The sequence below is a fragment of the Notolepis coatsorum genome, assembly GCF_963971535.1.
Source record: "Notolepis coatsorum genome assembly, chromosome: 14".
NCBI lineage: Eukaryota > Metazoa > Chordata > Actinopteri > Aulopiformes > Paralepididae > Notolepis > Notolepis coatsorum.
In genome coordinates this window covers 55,358,430-55,377,014 of record NC_140178.1, presented here as the reverse complement: position 1 = coordinate 55,377,014, position 18,585 = coordinate 55,358,430, and the positions used below count along the sequence as shown (strand labels likewise).

Genomic DNA, 18,585 nt, shown 5'->3' with positions numbered 1-18,585 from the left:
TTTTTTTCGATTAGTCGACTACCAAAATAGTCATTAGTTGCAGCCCTACAGGTTATACTGTCTGGAGGTCTCTCAGGTTATACTGTCTGGAGGTCTCTCTCAGGTTATACTGTCTGGAGGTCTCTCTCAGGTTATACTGTCTGAAGGTCTCTCTCAGGTTATACTGTCTGGAGGTCTCTCAGGTTATACTGTCTGGAGGTCTCTCAGGTTATACTGTCTGGAGGTCTCTCTCAGGTTATACTGTCTGAAGGTCTCTCAGGTTATACTCTCGGAATGTCTCAAGTTATACTGTCTGAAGGTCTCTCTCTGTTTTAATAAAAAAAAAAAAATTTACTTTATTTAAACTCTGGAGTCAATTGAGGGAGACCCTCATTTTCAATGATGCCAAGTTTACACGATGTCATCAATAAATCCAAACACATACAGTACATACATGTTAAAAAGAATTAGCCCGATAGCCCACCTCTCCCTTACCCCACGTGTGCAAACTCAGCCAAACATCACAACAACAATGGCATGTACAGAGTAGTTGCGTTCGTGTTACAGAAGCTATTAACTTAAGCTTGATTAGGCTTTTACAGCTAAATGTACTGCGCCTGTACTACCACCGTCGACAACAGATTGACATCTCCCTTAATCCGCATGCAAACCCAGCCAACAAAAAAAGAAACATGATACATATATGTCTTATATGTCCTGGCTAGAAGTGTTTATTAAACACAGGGAGTTATTATTAAACAATAATGGCATCAGAGTAGTTGCGTTCGTGTTACAGAAGCTATTGAGCTTGATCGGGAGGCTACTGTGATGCAATACACGATACTAGCTAGAGATTAGCGTCACATAGCTGGCCTTTTTCTGAAAACCCAAGTAGTAGCCAAGCACACATTGTTCCATAGCATACGCCTTCAGTTGATCATGACAAATCCTTTCTTACCTTGACGATTAAAAAGCCTCCATAATTTAGTAAATAAAGCTGTAGCCAGCCAGCTAGCATTGATGCTATTCAAAATGTTATCAACATTAGCTAAATAGCTAACCAACTAAATACAATAGACAGTGGTATCCTGACGTAACGTTAAATACAGACAACAAACGTTTTGCTAGTCGAAATGACACAGGGACAAGTTAAACATCAATCAATTACTTTAATACAACACAGGTTGTTTGAGCCTCTGTCTCTCGCTCCACTCCTTTGGTGGTCTGGGGCTTGCGGGACAGTGGTCTGGGGCTTGCGGGGCGGTGGTCTGGGGCTTACGGGGCGGTGGTCTGGGGCTCGCGGGACGGTAGCCTGGGGCTCGCAGGACGGTCCACACACCGCTATCCGTGTTCTTCTTCCCCGCCAATGAAGTATTCACCCAAAGACTCAATACCGTGGCAACAACTACCGCACTACCGGTAGAATAAGTGCAGAGAACCGTGGAAAGTGATGCAAACTGTCTTGTCGTGTTTGAACATTTATGTTGTGTTGATGGAATCACGTTAATATAGAGAGATGAAAACAATACGTTATTTCGATTGATATGAATTGGATAATGCTAGCAGGCTGCAGGCTGTTAGAGGTTTGAGGCAGAACTAGCGTAACGCGCTGTTTGGGTGTAGAGAGAGCGTACGTCAGTGGCCAATCAGATCGCAGAACCCAAACGCGGAACTGCAAGTTTGTTGGTAAAAGACTACACGCGGACAGGACAACACCGGAAACAAGGGAGAGGCAGGTATACAGGAAGTAATGATAATGAGCCACAGCTGGGGAACAACACAGACTAAAGCATGACAAGACTTGATACAACAGATAGACTGGGGAGGACACTAGACTAGGCAGGGGAACATTACAGATAGCAGGAACACAGGGAGCAGACTAATTATGACAGACAACAGACTAACAAATACAGATAAACAGATACATAGGCAAAAGGTGAACAAATGTTGTAGCGACGACAGGCCGCTGGATGGCAGCAGAGGACAGTTTATGAACGGGACATTGTTCATGAGTCCGTGGGTGGAGGAAGGCAGGAGAGGAACACTGTTCATGAGGGGACTTTGGATGGGGGCGAGGAACGGATTGTGACAGTGTAAGTTATTGTAGTCTATGTTTTTGGATCTTGAGAAGACCATGAATTTAGATTTATTTGCATTTAAGACCAGTTTGGGGTTTATAAGAGCTTTCTGGAGGGCATTAGAAGAAAGCTGCAGCTTCTCCATAGCTAGATCAGTGTCAGCAATACAGTATATAATTGTATCATCCGCATATAAATGGGCCTGACAATCATCCAATAAGGAGACGATATAATTTATATAAATGGGAAAGAGGACTTGTGTTGGTTGTTTATCAAGGATTCCATGATTTTAGCCAATAATGGTTATTAGGCGATAATTGTTTAAGTCACTTCTAGCTCCATCCTTATGAAGGGGGTCACATGGGCCGATTTCCAAGCATAAGGAAACTCACCTGTTGAAATAGAAAGATTAAATCTAACTGTTCTGGAATAACTGGAGTGGATGGTTTTAGAAGAAAAGTATCCAATCCATCTTCTCCGGTGGCACACCTGGAGTCCATGTATAGTAGTACAAAGCCTCAAGTACATCATCATGAAAGGAGGGATGCAAATTGAATGGAGAAGCACGGCTCATATTATGCACACATTCACATTTGTCATCACTAAGGGAGGGCTCTGAGAATCATTTTTCAAATAGATTGCCAGCAATATAGACATGTGTGTTGAATGCAAGGCAAATCTCATTCTGATTTGAGAGCAGCCATCATATTCAACCTGTGCAGGCAGGGATTCAGTGGTCCTGTTTTTGCTAGAATTAACCATATTGCAGAATTTAGCTGGGTTTGTATATGAGGTTGTGAATGGGTCCAGAGATAGTAGCTAGATTTAGCTGTTCTTATAGAAGAGGTGTATTTATTTTCTAACTATTGTGTGACTATCTAAAGCTTTTGATACAGTGGATCATCCTTTGTAACCAATGAGCAGAATCCCTGTCTCTAAGCAGAGTTGTTAGTTCCTGAGCGTGTGGCTCGAGCCCAGGCAGAATCCCAGAGTTGTTAGTTCCTGAGATGGTGCTATTAAATCTTTTGTCCTACATCCAGGGCTGCATCCACATCAGAGATATCTATGTATATTGCTGCCCTGGACATCTCCCACAAAGGCTTGGCCATTAAAACGTTTCAAATGTCTCCTGAAGAGCTGTGTGAGACCTTGTCTTTGACAATTTTGTGCTGTGGGGCAGTGACTTATATCCAGTGTAAATACCCCAGAGACAATTTTATCAGCGCGATTTGAGAATCATTAAAGTATATCTAGATCAGTGGTCACCAACCTTTTAAAGCCCAAGATCACTTTGTTTTGGTGAAGGCAAGATCTACCTATTGAAGCGTTGAGAGAAAAAGACAGCCAAGATTGTACTTTAAACTAAATTACTTTTATTTGCCTGTATTCTAATTACATGCAATGCTTTGGTCCAACATTAAAACGTCAAAGTAGAACTGTAATATGTACTTTGTCAGTCAGTGCTAAGTGCAGTCATCTTATGCAGCATCACTTTTCACATCAAAACAAAAGTAGAACTGTAATGTGGACTTTCTCATATTATTAACATTGCCAAACATATTTACAATTAGCATTTTATAAAGTAGAACTGTAATATGTACTTTCTCAGTCAGTGCTAAGTGCAGTCATCGTATGCAGCATCACTTTTCACATCAAAACAAAAGTAGAACTGTAATGTGGACTCATATTATTAACATTGACAAACATATTTACAATTAGCTGTAATGTGTACTTTCTCAGTCAGTCCTAAGTGCAGTCATCTTATGCAGCATCACTTTTCACATCAAAACAAAAGTAGAACTGTAATGTGGACTCTCATATTATTAACATTATAAAATGCTAATTGTAAATATGTTTGTCAAAGTAGAACTGTAATATGTACTTTTTCAGTCAGTGGTAAGTGCAGTCATCTTATGCAGCATCACTTTTCACATCAAAACAAAAGTAGAACTGTAATGTGGACTCTCAGGGAAAGATAAAAAAATAAATAAATTTTTTTGAATTATTATTTTTTTTAGGGAAAGATCTACAGGGAACGTCTCAAAGATCGACCAGTCAGTTGGTGACCACTGATCCAGATGGATCCTTCAAATTAGATCGAGTTGTTTTCGTTCATCAGTTGGACTAAGTTTAAATTACCATAGGCCTCCTTTAATTGATCAGAGGCATTATTCAGCATATTCAAATGTAGATCTCTCATTACAATTAGCTCAGAATCAACATGGCGCAACTGATGCAGGGCCCAGTTGTATTATCAGAGAGCAGCTCAAAGTATTTTGGCCTGGTGAATCTAACACTCACATAGGCCTTTCACACCGGCCAGGCTCCGTGCTGGAGCCGGTTCCCGAACGCAATCTCGAACCGGCCGGCACGTTCACACCGGGAATAATTGGTTCGGAACGTGAAAAATTGGTGCTCAGCTGGAACGGAAAAATAGTTGGTTTTTCCTTGCGAACCGTGACATCATCAGTGGGCGTGTCATATTCTAGGCTGTCAGGACAAGAGAAAACGACAAACAGCAGAGGTTTGGCATTGCACTCAATCAATCCATACAACAGGAAGCGATTTGTGACTGATCTCAAAACTAGATTAGATTCCAATGTATTCTTATTATTAAGGCCGGGCTAAGTTAACGGCGGACTCTTATCGCGCGATAAAAAAATTACCGCCATTCATCTATTCTCAAAGTTGGGTCTGGGAGCCAATTACATTAGCTGATGTACCGTAAATCCTCTAATAGTGGAGGGTATTCAAATAGAGGACAGGCCTCTTATAATGGCCGGGGGTTTGATACATGCAGACAAATACAGGCTGGCTTCCAATACAAGGTAGCAAAGGTTTTTATTTTTCGTGCCGTGATATAGAATGAGATAAACTCTTGCCAATGCAAATTAAGTGCTGCCTTTCTCTACCGTTCCCGCTACACTGACTACATTAACGTTTCCCTCTCGTTGGCGTTAGCATTAGCGTTAGCTAACGTTGTCATAGCTAGGGCGGCGTGGCTCAGGGGTAGAGCGGGTCGTCCAATGATCGAAGGGTTGGTGGTTCGAATCCCGCTCAAGCCCATGTCCATCCCACTGCCGTTGTGTCCTTGGGCAAGACACTTAACCTACTTGCCTCGTATGAATGTGTATGCATGTGAATGAATGTTGGTGGTGGTCGGAGGGGCCGTAGGCGTTGATTATTCGCCACGCTTCCGTGAGTCTGCCTCAGGGCAGCTCTGGCTGCAATTGTAGCTTACCACCACCGGTATGATTGTATTTGAACGAATAATGGACTCTGTAAGCGCTCTGGGGTCTCTGGGGTGTCACGAAGAGCGCTATATAAATCCAATCCATTATTATTATTATTAGATCTGTGGTGTCGGCTGGATGACGTTGGCTTCGTTTGCAAACGTTAGTTAACGTTCGCTATCTATATGGCGTTGGCAGGCGGGGCTGGCGTTGTCCAGTTGACATTACAGATCATGATGCTATGATAGCGTTAGCTAAAGCTATTGCCTGCATGTTATCAACTCGATTCGACTCAGGTAGAGTCGAGAAGGTATCACGCGCAAAATTGTCCGTGCGGGCCCCGCAACCTAGTATAGACGATTCCAACTTCAGTGTGTGAATTACGTTAATCCACCACAGTTTCACAATTACTCAACTGCACTCAATATTTAAATACCAATGTTAGTCTAAATAAATGTAGACAGACAATGTACGTATTAAAAAATAGAATGGATTATGTCCATGAGTGTCATTTTTAGAAATTAAGGCCTGCCTCTTATATAAGCCTCTCTCTAATAAAGGACTGGTGCTATTTGCAGCTGAGGCAAATACAAGACCCGTCCAATATTAGAGGATTTAAATTGTAAAACAATTTATTAAACACAAGTACATCTTATTGAACATTATTTTGATATTTCATTACCAATTATCATAGCAAAACAGCTTTTTCAAACAGTCTGTAATGCATTTTGGAAACAGGAGATGGGCTCATGGTGTAATGGGCCACCTGGCCTGAGAAACTTAAGGAGGAAAGAAAAAGTAAGGACTTACTTCTGTCACGTTGTATGGGGAATCGTGGTCAGGTTAGATACATTTATAGAATGAGTGGGCTTTCTAATGATAATACGTGCTATCCACGGATTCTACAAGACTATTTATAGCTATAGTCCGAACCGTTATTAAGCCACTTTGATGTTTAGTTACTGCTCCTCCTAGTTCACAATTCACAGGTATATTAACAGCATATTTCCAAGCAGCAGCGCGGATCGGACTCACCCCGTCTCACAGACAAGAACGCACAGGATTTCACAGCACGACTCATATTTATTGGGAGGAAAAGAGAGACGTCCATGTTTGGATGCAAACCGTCTCTGAGGAAAAGCTCTTCTCTATCAGAGAGAGGGGTGTAGTTGTCCATACGGAATCTCTCAGGTTATACTGTCTCAAGGTCTCTCTCTCAGGTTATACTGTGAAGGTCTCTCTCTCAGGTTATACTGTGAAGGTCTCTCTCTCTCAGGTTATACTGTCTGAAGGTCTCTCTCAGGTTATACTGTCTGAAGGTCTCTCTCTGTCTCAGGTTATACTGTCTCAAGGTCTCTCTCTCTCTCAGGTTATACTGTGAAGGTCTCTCTCTCAGGTTATACTGTCTGAAGGTCTCTCTCAGGTTATACTGTCTGAAGGTCTCTCTCTCTCAGGTTATACTGTCTCAAGGTCTCTCTCTCAGGTTATACTGTGAAGGTCTCTCTCAGGTTATACTGTGAAGGTCTCTCTCAGGTTATACTGTCTCAAGGTCTCTCTCAGGTTATACTGTCTGAAGGTCTCTCTCTCTCAGGTTATACTGTCTGAAGGTCTCTCTCTCAGGTTATACTGTCTGAAGGTCTCTCTCAGGTTATACTGTCTGAAGGTCTCTCTCTCAGGTTATACTGTCTGAAGGTCTCTCTCTCAGGTTATACTGTCTGAAGGTCTCTCTCTCTCTCAGGTTATACTGTCTGAAGGTCTCTCTCTCTCTCTCAGGTTATACTGTCTGAAGGTCTCTCTCTCAGGTTATACTGTCTGAAGGTCTCTCTCTCAGGTTATACTGTCTGAAGGTCTCTCTCTGTCTCAGGTTATACTGTCTGAAGGTCTCTCTCTCAGGTTATACTGTCTGAAGGTCTCTCTCTCTCTCTCTCTCTCTCTCAGGTTATACTGTCTGAAGGTGTATGGGTTGTTGTCTCTCTGGAGGCTGTTCAGGGGGAAGAAGTGGAACGTTCTGAGGCAGAGGGTGGACTCCTGCTCCTACGACCTGGACCAGGTAACTACACACACACACACACACACACACACACACACACACGCACACGCACACGCACACAGACACACACACACATACATTCATATTAGTGTACTTGGAAGTCTCTTGCAACCATACCTCAAAGTCTAGTGAGAAGTCTGTACAAGCCAATATAATGGATCAACCTGTGAGAAATGGCTGCTTTGGTCTCACAGTCTAACCCTAACCCTTCAGTCAGTCTAACCCTAACCCTTCAGTCAGTCTAACCCTAACCCTTCAGTCAGTCTAACCCTTCAGTCAATCTAACCCTTCAGTCAGTCTAACCCTTCAGTCAGTCTAACCCTTCAGTCAGTCTAACCCTTCAGTCAATCTAACCCTTCAGTCAGTCTAACCCTTCAGTCAGTCTAACCCTTCAGTCAGTCTCACAAACCAATGCAAAGAACACAAGGGAGCTGCTTGCTTGGTCTGTCCTGTAGACGTTCACGCGCTGGTGTAGCAGTTAGACACGTACATGCTGGTGTAGCAGGTAGACATGTACATGCTGGTGTAGCAGGTAGACATGTACATGCTGGTGTAGCAGGTAGACACGTACATGCTGGTGTAGCAGGTAGACACGTACATGCTGGTGTAGCAGGTAGACATGTACATGCTGGTGTAGCAGGTAGACATGTACACGCTGGTGTAGCAGTTAGACACGTACATGCTGGTGTAGCAGGTAGACATGTACATGCTGGTGTAGCAGGTAGACATGTACATGCTGGTGTAGCAGGTAGACACGTACATGCTGGTGTAGCAGGTAGACACGTACATGCTGGTGTAGCAGGTAGACATGTACACGCCGGTGTAGCAGGTAGACATGTACACGCTGGTGTAGCAGGTAGACATGTACATGCTGGTGTAGCAGGTAGACACGTGCATGCTGGTGTAGCAGGTAGACATGTACACGCTGGTGTAGCAGCTAGACACGTACATGCTGGTGTAGCAGGTAGACATGTACACGCTGGTGTAGCAGGTAGACATGTACATGCTGGTGTAGCAGGTAGACATGTACATGCTGGTGTAGCAGGTAGACATGTACACGCTGGTGTAGCAGGTAGACACGTACATGCTGGTGTAGCAGGTAGACATGTACACGCTGGTGTAGCAGGTAGACATGTACACGCTGGTGTAGCAGGTAGACATGTACACGCTGGTGTAGCAGGTAGACATGTACATGCTGGTGTAGCAGGTAGACATGTACATGCTGGTGTAGCAGGTAGACATGTACACGCTGGTGTAGCAGGTAGACATGTACATGCTGGTGTAGCAGGTAGACATGTACATGCTGGTGTAGCAGGTAGACACGTACATGCTGGTGTAGCAGGTAGACATGTACACGCTGGTGTAGCAGGTAGACACGTACATGCTGGTGTAGCAGGTAGACACGTACATGCTGGTGTAGCAGGTAGACATGTACACGCTGGTGTAGCAGGTAGACATGTACACGCTGGTGTAGCAGCTAGACACGTAAATGCTGGTGTAGCAGGTAGACATGTACATGCTGGTGTAGCAGGTAGACACGTACATGCTGGTGTAGCAGGTAGACACGTACACGCTGGTGTAGCAGGTAGACACGTACATGCTGGTGTAGCAGGTAGACATGTACATGCTGGTGTAGCAGGTAGACATGTACATGCTGGTGTAGCAGGTAGACATGTACACGCTGGTGTAGCAGGTAGACACGTACATGCTGGTGTAGCAGGTAGACACGTACACGCTGGTGTAGCAGGTAGACACGTACACGCTGGTGTAGCAGGTAGACACGTACATGCTGGTGTAGCAGGTAGACACGTACACGCTGGTGTAGCAGGTAGACATGTACACGCTGGTGTAGCAGGTAGACATGTACACGCTGGTGTAGCAGCTAGACACGTAAATGCTGGTGTAGCAGGTAGACATGTACATGCTGGTGTAGCAGGTAGACACGTACACGCTGGTGTAGCAGGTAGACACGTACACGCTGGTGTAGCAGGTAGACACGTACATGCTTGTGTAGCAGGTAGACACGTACACGCTGGTGTAGCAGGTAGACACGTACATGCTGGTGTAGCAGGTAGACACGTACATGCTGGTGTAGCAGGTAGACACAAGGGTAGAGGCTCCTGAATCTATACATACACACTAGATAAGATTTTTTTTTTTTACAAATGTTAGTCTGAAATTATAGGGAGTCTTGGCTCTTCCTGTAAATTGTTTTACTCAGCATTGCTTATGAGTAGGTACAATAATAATATAATGTACAGTATACATCTTATGTACTATATATGTAATAATATATATCAAAGAGATTCCCTGTTTTTCCTGTTGTGTTTTCCCTGAATAACTGTGTGTGTGTGTGTGTGTGTGTGTGTGTGTGTGTGTGTGTGTGTGTGTGTGTGTGTGTGTGTGTGTGTGTGTGTGTGTGTGTGTGTGTGTGTGTGTGTGTGTGTGTGTGTGTGTGTGTGTGTGTGTGTGTGTGTGTGTGTGTGTGTGTGTGTGTGTGTGTGTGTGTGTGTGTGTGTGTGTGTGTGTGTGTTTTCAGCTCTTCATTGGGACGTTGCTGTTCACTATTCTCTATTATTCCTGCTGCCCACCACGGCTCTCTACTACCTAGTCTTCACGCTGGTAATGAACAACAGTTCCTGTATTTTGTATCTATGTTTGGGTTTACTTGTACCACTGATAAGCCCTTTTCGCTGGGCCCGCCGGGGAGCAGCCTACAGGAGGGAGGTGCCTGACCTGACCGTTCATGTTAGTCAGACATGAAACTAACATCAAGACAGCAGTACATATTGATTGAAACCTTTATTTATACTCGGGTGAGCTCTGAGGTGAGGCCACCTCATTTACAGAACTGCTAAGTGTACAACAAGATAAAACAACAAAACAATATGCAGTGCAATCAGTTAAAAACAGTTACAACATGAATCATTTAGAAATGAAATCAGACATTTAAATTCCCTAAGGGAAGGAAGAACTTCCAACTTTAACTTTGATTGAATGTCATTCCAGGACTTTGGGGCTGCATAAGAGAATGCTGTCCTGCCGACACAACATGAAGCTAACACCAAGACAACAGTCCAGCTAAAAGTACAATATAACAAAAAGTGCAGAGGAAAAATACAATCATATTATCAATGAAAACATTAGTAATTATTATCAATAGACTCAGATTCCATAGACTGTTCAGTGGTTTTAAATTCACTGAGAATAACTAGGTTGTGGAATTGAAGCTGATTCTGCAGGCTATTCCAGGCAGTGGCTTCAAGCTCGGCCTGAGCTTTAGAAACAGTCATGCACATAGGGCGGGATCCACAAAGAATGGATTGTGCGGTGCTAATTGCACCCTTAACTGCGTGGGGTTTGCGCACGGTATCTGCTCCGTTTTTGCGAGCTATCCACAAAGGACACTGCACGGATGAGATACTAGCGCAGACATGCCCATTATGTGTGCAGTTTGCTCCTGATCTGCTCCAGCGCAGTTGGCTCGAAGGGGTGTAAGCCGCAGGCTTACTTGTCCGACAGTATTGTGTCCCAATGCTAATTATTAGCATTGGGACACAATACTGTCGGACAAATAACAAGAATTAACTCATTTACAAGTTGTATTAAGTTTAGCAAATAAGGGAACAGATAAATAACATTTCAATGCAGTCAAAAAAGCAATATTTCGATTTTTACATTTTCGGGTTTGGTCACGTCGAGTCACATATAAGCCGCACCGTTATATAAGCCGCAGGGTCAAAAAATGGGGGGAATAGGCGCGGCTTATAGTCCGAAAATGTCGGTATAATAGACGACTGTTAATGTCGTGCATGGGTTGACTGCCTGCAGACCAGCCGTCAGACTGTTAATTTGGGATAAATAAATAATAATGGGTTTCTTTATTTATTTTCGTTGTATTGTGCTTGTGCATGATGACATACATAATCAAATTTGCATAGAAAGGGGACATGTTACGCCCATATTACCTCATTTAAATATGCGCTAATTGCACTGGACACAATGCGGACGGAACGCAGTTACCACATTCATGATGAATTGAAAATGGGGGGACCCTGATGTAAACAAGACGAAAGTCTTTCTCTGGTCTGCATCCCCTTAACAATTGTGTGTGTTGAGCCGTACTGTATTGTACCCATTCTGCAATCTGTTAATAACATTTTCAATCAATCAAACCTCATTTCACCCGTTTCGCCTCCTCTGTGGATAGCAAACTGTGTTTCAGCGCTATTTGCACCGGCTTTGCGTCGAAACAAGCCGCGCAAACCCTTTGTGGATTCCGCCTACAGTGTACTGATACCGGAACCCATTAGTGCCATGTTGTTGGGACAAGACGGATATAGATGATGATAATAATGGGTTTGTTTGTTTTCTACCCCTGTGTGTGCTGTAGCTGCGGCTGGTGGTGGTGCTGTTCCAGGGCGTCCTCCACCTCAGTGTGGACTTCATCAACTCCTTCCCTCTGTTTTCCATGGGCATCCGTATCTGTAGACCCTACATACTAGCTGGTAGGGAGGGAGGGAGGGTGAACGATGGAGGGATGGATTGATGGATGATAAAGAGATGGATGGATGGATGATGGAAAGATGGATAATAGAGAGATGGATGGTTGGATGGGTAGATGGATGTAAGGATGATAGAGGGATGGATGATGGAAGGATGGTAGCTGCATGATGGGTGGGTGGTAGGGGGATGATGGAAGGATGATAAATAGAGGGAGGGATGGATGAATGGATGTTGGAAGGATGATAAATAGAGGGAGGGATGGATGGATTGATGGACAGATGATGGAAGGATGATAAATAGAGGGTGGATGGGCGTGGATGATGGAAGGATGATAGAGGGAAGGATGGATGGATTGATGGACAGATGATGAAAAGAAAAATGGATTGATGGACAGATGATGGAAGGATGATAAATAGAGGGTGGATGATGGAAGGATGATAGAGGGAGTGATGGATGGATTGATGGACAGATGATGAAAAAAGATAAACAATCTAACCCTAACTAACCTTACTGTCATGCACTTGTCCTAATAAACTAACCTACACTGTGCACTCAACACTTTGATGAACATTGTTACTCAGCTGATAGAGTTGTGCCCTTCCTGATGACTTGTCGTACAGAACTTGTAAGTCGCTTTGGATAAAAGCATCAGCTAAATGTAAATGATGGAAGGATGATAAATAGAGGGAGGGGTGATTATGGTAAACACTAGCCATAGGATTGTAAAGATAAAGTTATTAGAAGTGAATTGATTTGAAGTGTGTTGTGTCTCACAGAGGGGGTGAAGTTCAGGGTGCTGTCTGAGGAACCAGGGATGCCCCTTCACCTGATGATGGAGGTAAATCTCTATCTCTCTCTCTCTCTCTTTTGATATATATATATAAACTATCTTTAGTTCTAAATCAATAAACCATTAACACATTCAGCCCCGACCCCAAGTATAGTCTGTTTTTAATCGTTATTTATTTTATTAGCGATATCCATTCATTTTCATCCATCCAACCTGATGTTATCGTTGGGAATGGGTCTGAGCTCGCAAAAGGGCAAATACCGCCGCCTATCGTCTCCCAGATGGTATTGCACATCATTGGATTGGATTGGCTGGGGATGTGCATCAAGAAAAAAAGTCCGGTCCGGGTTTTGCTTCTCGGGCATGCAGTATCGTTGTACCACGTTGACTGGGGGGACTGGGAGCAGCGTGGATTATGTGTTTTGGACTATAACGCTGGATCAATGGACGCAATCGATATTTGGAATGGCGATCAGGAATTGGATTAATCTTTTTGCAGAACATCTGATGTGAGGTAAGGACTCTATGTTACCAGTCTTGGGTTAATCAGATGTTTTTTTTCATAGCGATCACAACGTGTCTGTGTGTGTGCGTGCCGTTGGCACTGAGCAAGGCACGGATAAGCGATTTTCAGCCCGCTTTTGTATCGTGCATAAGGACACATAATATTATCGATAATCTAGCGTTTATTTGAAAACGATTCATAAATCAGCCGAAAAATTACAACACGTTTTGTGTATTCCACTAAAGGGCTATTATCGCGTCTTTCTCTGGAATTACTAGAAATCGCCAAAACTATACTCGTATTCAAAACGGTATAAAACTGAAATGTACCGATGAAAAAACTATCCGTTTCGTACATGTTGACTGCAAGCAAGTCATTGATAAGCGACGGGTGTTAGACCCATAACCATAATTTAAGATATATTTTAAGCACTCGCAAATATCCCCGTCCTCCCATTGATTAAAGCGCTAGCGTGCTAGCCCTAATTTGGTCATATAGGCCCGGCGCTGAATGTGTTAAAGAAAAAATATAAAAAAGACAAATTGCAGATGTAAGGTTTTTGCCTGACTGCAATGAGATAGTCCGGGGTAGTTCTGATTTTTGGAGCCCTACCTCTATTTCCCACCTACCAATGATGTTGATCGGTAGAGTCCTTTCTCAGCGCAATCCATGCTGTTCCTCATACTAGCTTCGGCTTATTAACCTCGAATCAATGCAAAGTTGATCGGTAAAGTCCTTTCTCAGCACTCAAACTCCTGTCTGCTGACCGAAGACAACTGACATTTACTCCACAGACACAAAGCACATGACAGTTGTCTTCAGTCAGCTTGTACAGACAGGAGTTTGACCCCATTGACTTTGCATTGGTTTGTGGCCAACTAGTGGGACCTAGTATGAGGAACAGCATGGATTGCACTGGGAAGTGACACTACCGATCGACGTCATTGGTAAGTAGAGTAGCAAATAGGGATGGGTTAAAAAAACATGTTTTAACCCAGGCCCTATTTAAACATTTAAGCTTCCTGTCTGGGAAGAGGACATGTATCTTAACACCCATACCCACTCAAGAACTGTCGGTCTCCTCTCCAGATGAACCCTCTGAGTTGTGGCATGGTGCTGCAGACCTACCGGACACCCACCTACGGCTGTTACCCCAAGGACTCCTGGGGAGCCCTGGTCAAGAAGCTGTTCGTCGGGGAACTCATCTATCCCTGGAGGCATAATAAGACCACCAAGGTTGACTGAGAGAGGGGGAGGGAGAGGGAGGGACAGAGAGGGGGAGAGAGAGAGAGAGAGAGAAGAGAGAGAACAAAAGAGAAAAAGGGAGATACTGGTATGAAGATGCGTGTATGGAGATGGCATTACAATTTGGGGAGCATCTCAAAGCTCACATGTGCGAATGGGACTGAGGTCCACTGTGGAATCATGTATTAATGCATTTACTGCACTGATCATTGCTAGTCTTAACTCCTTTTAGATTTTGTAATATTAATTTAAGATTTTGTCATAATGAATGAATTATTTATTTTGAATGTTTACAAATAAATAAACATAAACAAATAATTTTTCGAACATTTTTACAAATAAACAAACAAAAAGGATAGGTTTGAAGCCGAAGGCTTATAGAGAAACCTACCCCTAATAATGACACTAACTAGAAAAACTGATTGTTTCTATTTTTCCCTAAATATGTAGAGTTTTGTTTATCCTTACTAGAGAATTGAATGAAAGGCTTAAACAGATGGAATATTTATTTGTTCTTTAGTTTTTAGGTTATTGTTGTTGTTTTTTATGTTCATGTTTGGCTCTTAAAAAAACTAAAAAAACATGAATTCTCCTTGGATGTAGAAACATGATGTGTAGAACAGGGTTACCCAATGTGGAGCCCACATAAGGGTTTTTTTGTACACTCCAGTGGGGTTCTAGAATGATTTGATTCTACATCTGGTCTATACTGATTAATATCTAATATCTGAGGTATGATATTTCAGAAAAGGTATTTCTTTTATACTTTTTTTTAGTTATATAGTTATAGTAACAACACCCTTAATAATTAAAGACTAAAATGTATTTCTAAATAATTTGTGTGCCATTTGTTGGCCTGTGGCCCACCACCCATGTTGCATGTCAGTCACAGGTTCTGTAGAACCTAGCATTCTGAGAAGAGGATGGGTCACAGCCCCTATGTTGTCACACAGGAGTTATTCAGCACCCGGGAGACCACACCACTCATTACAAGGCCATTTATCTCCCAGTGGTAACGCATTTTGGAACGTTTCTATGACGACACTGACCCATCCTCCTCTCATCATTCTAGTGTAGAACGTGACTCATGAATGAATCATACCTGTCGTTTGGAAGGGTTCCCTTATTTCTAACCCCATCTCTGTTCACTAGGTGTAACCCTTTCAGAGTACTCCTTATTGACAGTAAATATTGAATGACGTGCACTGAAATACTTGCATAAGATGCATAAGCATTACTATTAGCTTACTTACGGAGTCCCTTGGTCTGAGTTCTCGTTCCGAGCCAATTGGGAAGTTTCAGACGAGGTAGCAAAAGGGGTCTCGAAACAGAAAATGAAAGTTTGAATCCACACCACAACATGCAGACAAAGGTTTTTACTCTCCACAACAGAAGACTGCGCTCATGGTGCATTTCTGATGCTCGGTTCTTCTGAAGCAGCCCCAGTGCTTACACGGTCGTTGGTCATACGCGTCGGAAATGTGCAAGGACCACTGTTTTTTTCCTTGTGGGTGGATGTGTTTGTCTGCATGTTGTGTTGTGGATTAAAGCTTTTTTTTTTTTTTTTTTTTTAATATATACACCTCGTTTGCTGCCTCGTCGGAAGCTTCCCAGAACTGAGACCGCGGGAAGTAAGCTAATGGCTAATGATTACTCATCGATTACACTACTGGAGAGTATCTCATACCACTTAATGTAAAAAATAAATCGATCTAACAACCATCCCTTTAAATTTGACATGCGATATGGGCTAGATTTGTGGGGGGGGATATTGCTAGTATAATAGCCTAGTATAGTAGTGCTGGAAAATCTGTTATTTTTAGAAGTCTGTCAGCAGGTATGCTGAATGAAGAACCCAGACAAGAGCTATAGGTATATTTCTACATGTCCTTGTACATTCCTCTGTTGGTTGTAGTCTGGAGAGAAGCCAGTCGCAGTGGGGAGATGGATGGCCACATTATGACACACCCATAAATCTGTGCTGCTCTCTCGTACCTCTTTCTCCAACCGTGTGCCAACATTTATGAGCCATGTGCCTAATTGTATGTGGTGATAAAATAGGTAGAATATGTAATGTCGTCAACGAGCAATCTTTAGGCAAAAGATGGCAACATGGTACTGCACTTTTGTTTACTTTGATGTGTGGGTTGGATTTCAGTGGGGAGAAATCCACAGTACAATAAGTTACTGAATTTCAACCCACAAAAAAAAGTGAACAAAGTGCAAATTCTAAGCGGTGCTCTTTTGCTTAGAGGTCACTGTTTGACAGCATTACAGCTTATACCTAATTGCAACTGCCGCTGAGTTCCTCATAATAAAAGCTATGTAGACCAACCTCCATGAAGTAAAATGATTGCTGTTGATTCTTGTGACCATCATTTTGTTTCTACTTTCCTTTGTAATTTCTTCTTTTGTTGTGCCATTTTTGTAATATTACAACCGTTTCTTGGTCATCCTTTATTGGGACTGTTTGACATTTTTCATTGACCTTTTAAATAAAAATCTATTGATATTTACAGCTTGGGTATCTCTCCTTTTCAAATGAATGCCATTTAAGCCAGAAGGCTGCAATTCAGAGTTTAAAGGTGAAAATGCGCCCCAAGTCAGAATACACAATCACATAATTTTAACCAGTGCAATCAATATTTGTGAACTTCTACAACTCCCTCCCAAACATAGAAACCAGAGAACTGATGCTCTGAGTTGTAATGTGATCACAAGACAAAACCCTGTTCAATTGACTGTGAATTGGAGACTTTGACACAGAATGTTTGAGCTTTTATATTCAAATGAGCTTCAATTAGTTATAAACGCTAACAGCTATGCGCCATCCCTAAATCCCCCTGTAATAATTCAGTGCCTCTAGGATTTGATGAGTTCTTGTTTCTGGTTTTGGAAGCCTTGCTCATATTCACAAAATCTACACTGAACTGTGCAAGATCATAACAATAACCATGGTTCCTACATGCAGGTCTGAAAAGTCTGGGAACTGATTGATTAGTCCAGATACTGGCTTCTCATTTTAGTTGTATCTGTCATCTCGCATACTTGTGAAATGTCGTTGTGAAGAAGTATCTTGAAGGTAGAATCTAAAATTCTGCCAAACAGCGACCTCTATGTAACAGAGATCCGCTTTGTATTGCATTTTTTGTTTTGGTTTGATGTGCGGGTTGGAGTTGAGTGGGTATATGGGAAGGCTTGCTACTGCTAGCCACACCTCAGACTGTGCCAAGAGAGGACCCCCACCCACCCCCCCCCCCAATGTACAGTTTCCTCCCCCTAAAATGTATATTCTCTTTTAGAAACTCTTTAAATATGTAAATAAACTACTGTATATTTGTATGTTGTGTATGTCATAAATGTTATGAATTGAAAATGGGGGACCCTGATGTAAACAAGACGAATGTCTTTCTCTGGTCTGCATCCCCTTAACAATTGTGTGTATTGAGCTGTACTGTATTGTACCCATTCTGCAATCTGTTAATACAATTTTCAATCAAGTCTGGAGAAATTCACAGTATAAGTTACTAAACTAAAACCCACACATCAGACTAAAACAAAAATTTTTACGAAATTGCAATACCAAGTGGGTATTGATCTAGACTAGAGGTCACTGATGGTATTACAGATTCCACCATTAAGGTGAGACACCCCAGGTGAATAGGCAAAAGAAATATTTGAATAGATATCACTATGAAACTTTCCCAGTTTGTTATGTACATAACAACTTAGAAAAAATTTATTGCAAGTTTTCTGAGATCTTATGTTTATATATGCAAAATAGGCATTACCTCATTAAATATGCACTCATTTGCATATGACGTTTGGATATAAATACCAACATTGGATGATGCCAGATTTTTAAATATGGTTTCATTATGTTGACACATAACACAGTGAACTTTTTACAGAAGGGATTGTGGATATGTCTTTTTATCATCCCATGAATCAGGAAATGCTGACTACAGTCATAAAAAAATCTATTTTCGCCATGTTTTTTGGTCTAAATGTACTATAAATCAGGCTATGAATGATATATCAACAAACCCCTCTGTAAAAAGATGCAGGGTATAATAAGAAATGTGGAAAGTATGGTGTGTGTGTAGGTGCTATGGAATGGTACATGTCTACCCTTGCGTATAAGAAAAACGCATAAAAACTCATTTTTGGGAAAACGCCTTCAAAGTTCTGTATTGTAA

The 18,585-nt window shown here is 42.3% G+C and overlaps 1 protein-coding gene across 1 annotated transcript in view; it reads left to right on the top strand.

The window, feature by feature from the left end:
• The window catches only part of pigq (phosphatidylinositol glycan anchor biosynthesis, class Q), a 53,335-nt gene extending 36,433 nt beyond the window's left edge, over window positions 1-16,902 (top strand). Inside the window, 6 exon segments of the mRNA XM_084328664.1 lie at window positions 7,229-7,340; window positions 9,880-9,915; window positions 9,918-9,962; window positions 11,734-11,848; window positions 12,623-12,684; window positions 14,231-16,902. Coding sequence (XP_084184790.1) covers window positions 7,229-7,340; window positions 9,880-9,915; window positions 9,918-9,962; window positions 11,734-11,848; window positions 12,623-12,684; window positions 14,231-14,386 — 526 coding nt within the window. The 3' untranslated portion in view covers window positions 14,387-16,902.
• Window positions 16,903-18,585: the final 1,683 nt, after the last annotated feature.